General features: G+C 22.5%; 1 protein-coding gene across 1 annotated transcript; it reads right to left on the reverse strand.

Annotated features, from left to right (window-relative positions):
• Nucleotides 1–897: 897 nt before the first annotated feature.
• On the reverse strand, nucleotides 898–2,210 carry PGO_003245 (variable surface protein; the record flags this gene model as incomplete). Its single annotated transcript, XM_028691277.1, has 3 exons — nucleotides 898–1,050; nucleotides 1,179–2,042; nucleotides 2,184–2,210. The coding sequence occupies 3 exons, from the start codon at nucleotides 2,208–2,210 to the stop codon at nucleotides 898–900; spliced, it is 1,044 nt and encodes a 347-aa protein (XP_028547078.1).
• Between the last annotated feature and the right edge of the window lie 335 nt (nucleotides 2,211–2,545).

A 2,545-nucleotide genomic window follows, 5' to 3' on the forward strand; every position in this document is an offset into this window, starting at 1 on the left:
TAATATTTATTTAAAATATATATAATAGTAAAAATCTTCACCATTTAATTCCTCTTAAGCAGGAAGCACAATAAAAATTTAACACATTCCGCACATCATTATAATAACTATATGTATAAAAATTTACATCACACATTTTTACTTTTAATATTATATCAATAGATAAGCACATTATCTTTATACATAATATACACAAGTAAATATTTCTTAAAATTTATGCTACATATTTTTTAAATAAGGAATACAACAGAATAAAAACAAAATATTACCTAATATAATATAAATTTATTGTAAGGTTATTAAGTATAATCCATAGTTATTCAAAAATATGTACATTTGTTATAAATTCGTAAGTTTTCAGTGATTACATTATAAAAAAAAAAATTATATAACTGAAAGGTACAATTTATTCCAACAAGTATATATTTTTACTTAAAAATATTTATATTTCTTCTTTCTGTTCATTAGATTTACGCATAAATTGTGACATGTACTAAATTGGATATAGTCCTTCCAATAGGATTTATTTATTTTTCAAATCATTTTGCAAAAATTGTATTACGGTGTGATAACGCATATTAATTTCGCTGTACTTGAAATTTTCACGCAGTCCATCTCTCCAGGTATGTAATTATGTTGAATATTTTAAAAACTAAAATATATACCATAGAAAAATTAACAGTGATCTCATTGTCATAATTATATTCGTAAATACAGATATACTTTATAAAAAAATATAATACTTCTGAAACATTAAACCTATACTATAATCCACGAACTCTAAACGCTAAACCCTGAAACCTACACAAATAATCAAAGGAATGTCTTAGAATTTTATTTTATATATTAATGCTAAATTAATTCACTAATATAATGTGCTTAGTAAGATTGTTATACTTAAACGTAAGCTACTTTATAGTGCTTATGAATTCTATTTTTATATGTTTCTTCAGATGATCCCATTACATCGTTATAATTTTCACTTTTTTTATTCAACAATTTCCTTAATTTCCTCACACTTCGTCCTATAAATGAAGCATTGCGCGTATACTGATAAAAAGAGAAAAATAATGTAATTTTACAAGTAGGTTACTAATTTTATATAATTATAGAAAAATAATGTGTAGGATGTATCATATTATAACACATATTATCTAAATTAAAAAAAAATATATAACCTTATATAAAAAGAATGACATTATTAACAATACTGAAGACGAAACAACAATTCCTACCCATTTTCCCATTGATAAATTTGAGTGTTTTATTTGGACTCCATGTACCGCCCTCTCTTCACTTCTTATTTTTCCATTCTCAGATACTACATTCAGAAATTTATCAGTCTGAGTTTTTTGAGTCAGAGATGTTTCAGTCTCAGATACTTTAATCAGAGGTAATTCAGTCAGAGATATTGGTTTATCACATGATTTACTTTTCGGAATGCTTTTATTATACCTTGTTATTAAATTATTTAGTAAAGTAGCTATACTACTGTTATTGGATACATAACTTTCTAATTCATTCACATAATTTTTAAATTTTTTATCAGAGTCTGTGCACTCTCTTCCCTTATCTAGCAATGTTAAAGCATAATATAGTTGATCAAAATACTTAAATATTTTTAATGTGCTATCTTCAAATTTTGTAACCTCCTTATCACATATATTAAGGAAACTATTTTCAATTGTAGTGTGATTGGACCAATATTGTTTCAAAATGCTGTATCCTTCCTGTGGGTCTTTAGATTTACATTCATATTTATTTAACATGTCTTGTAACTTGTAATTGAAATATTTACAGGCTAAATTTTTATAATTATCATTAGATTCACTGTTATTTTTTATATGGTATAAATAAAAAACAAGACCCTCACAAATGGTAAGTAAATTAGCATAATTAATTTCTTTATTACATGCATTATTCTCAATAAAACTATTACAGAGATTAAAAAGTTCACTTCTCATTTCTTTTAAATTATTCGAATCAGATATAGTTATATTGAAATCATCTCTACATTGGGGGAATATTTTATCAAAACTAATCTATAAGTTAAAATTGCATGTTTTCAAATATATTAAAATAATATTTTTAACAATATATAAATTTATTAATTTACAAAAACAAATGTATTTAAACAAATACATAGAATAAATTTATCTATATTATTACGAATATAAAATTACATTGTTATAAATAATAGCTTCAGACATTATGTTTTATTTGAATCATTTAACAAATGAATTAGTTATTCTTATCTTATAAAAGAATTTTTTATGTTATCAATGTAAGTGTTGATGTTATTTATACTTGAAATATATTAAATATTATAAGATCCTATGTAATACAATATTTTTTAAGATATATAGTTTTACTATATTTACACGCATATTAAACAATCTATAGATTATTAAAATCTGATTGATGATATTACAATATAAATATAAAATAAGATAAATGGAATTATTTCATTAAGGATTTCATTTAGTGTTAATATTTTAGAGGGATTTATAATATCTAATTAGTTTTAAATGGATTTGAATAAAAC

This window comes from Plasmodium gonderi, assembly GCF_002157705.1.
Source record: "Plasmodium gonderi DNA, contig: Pgo-contig_387, whole genome shotgun sequence".
NCBI lineage: Eukaryota > Apicomplexa > Aconoidasida > Haemosporida > Plasmodiidae > Plasmodium > Plasmodium gonderi.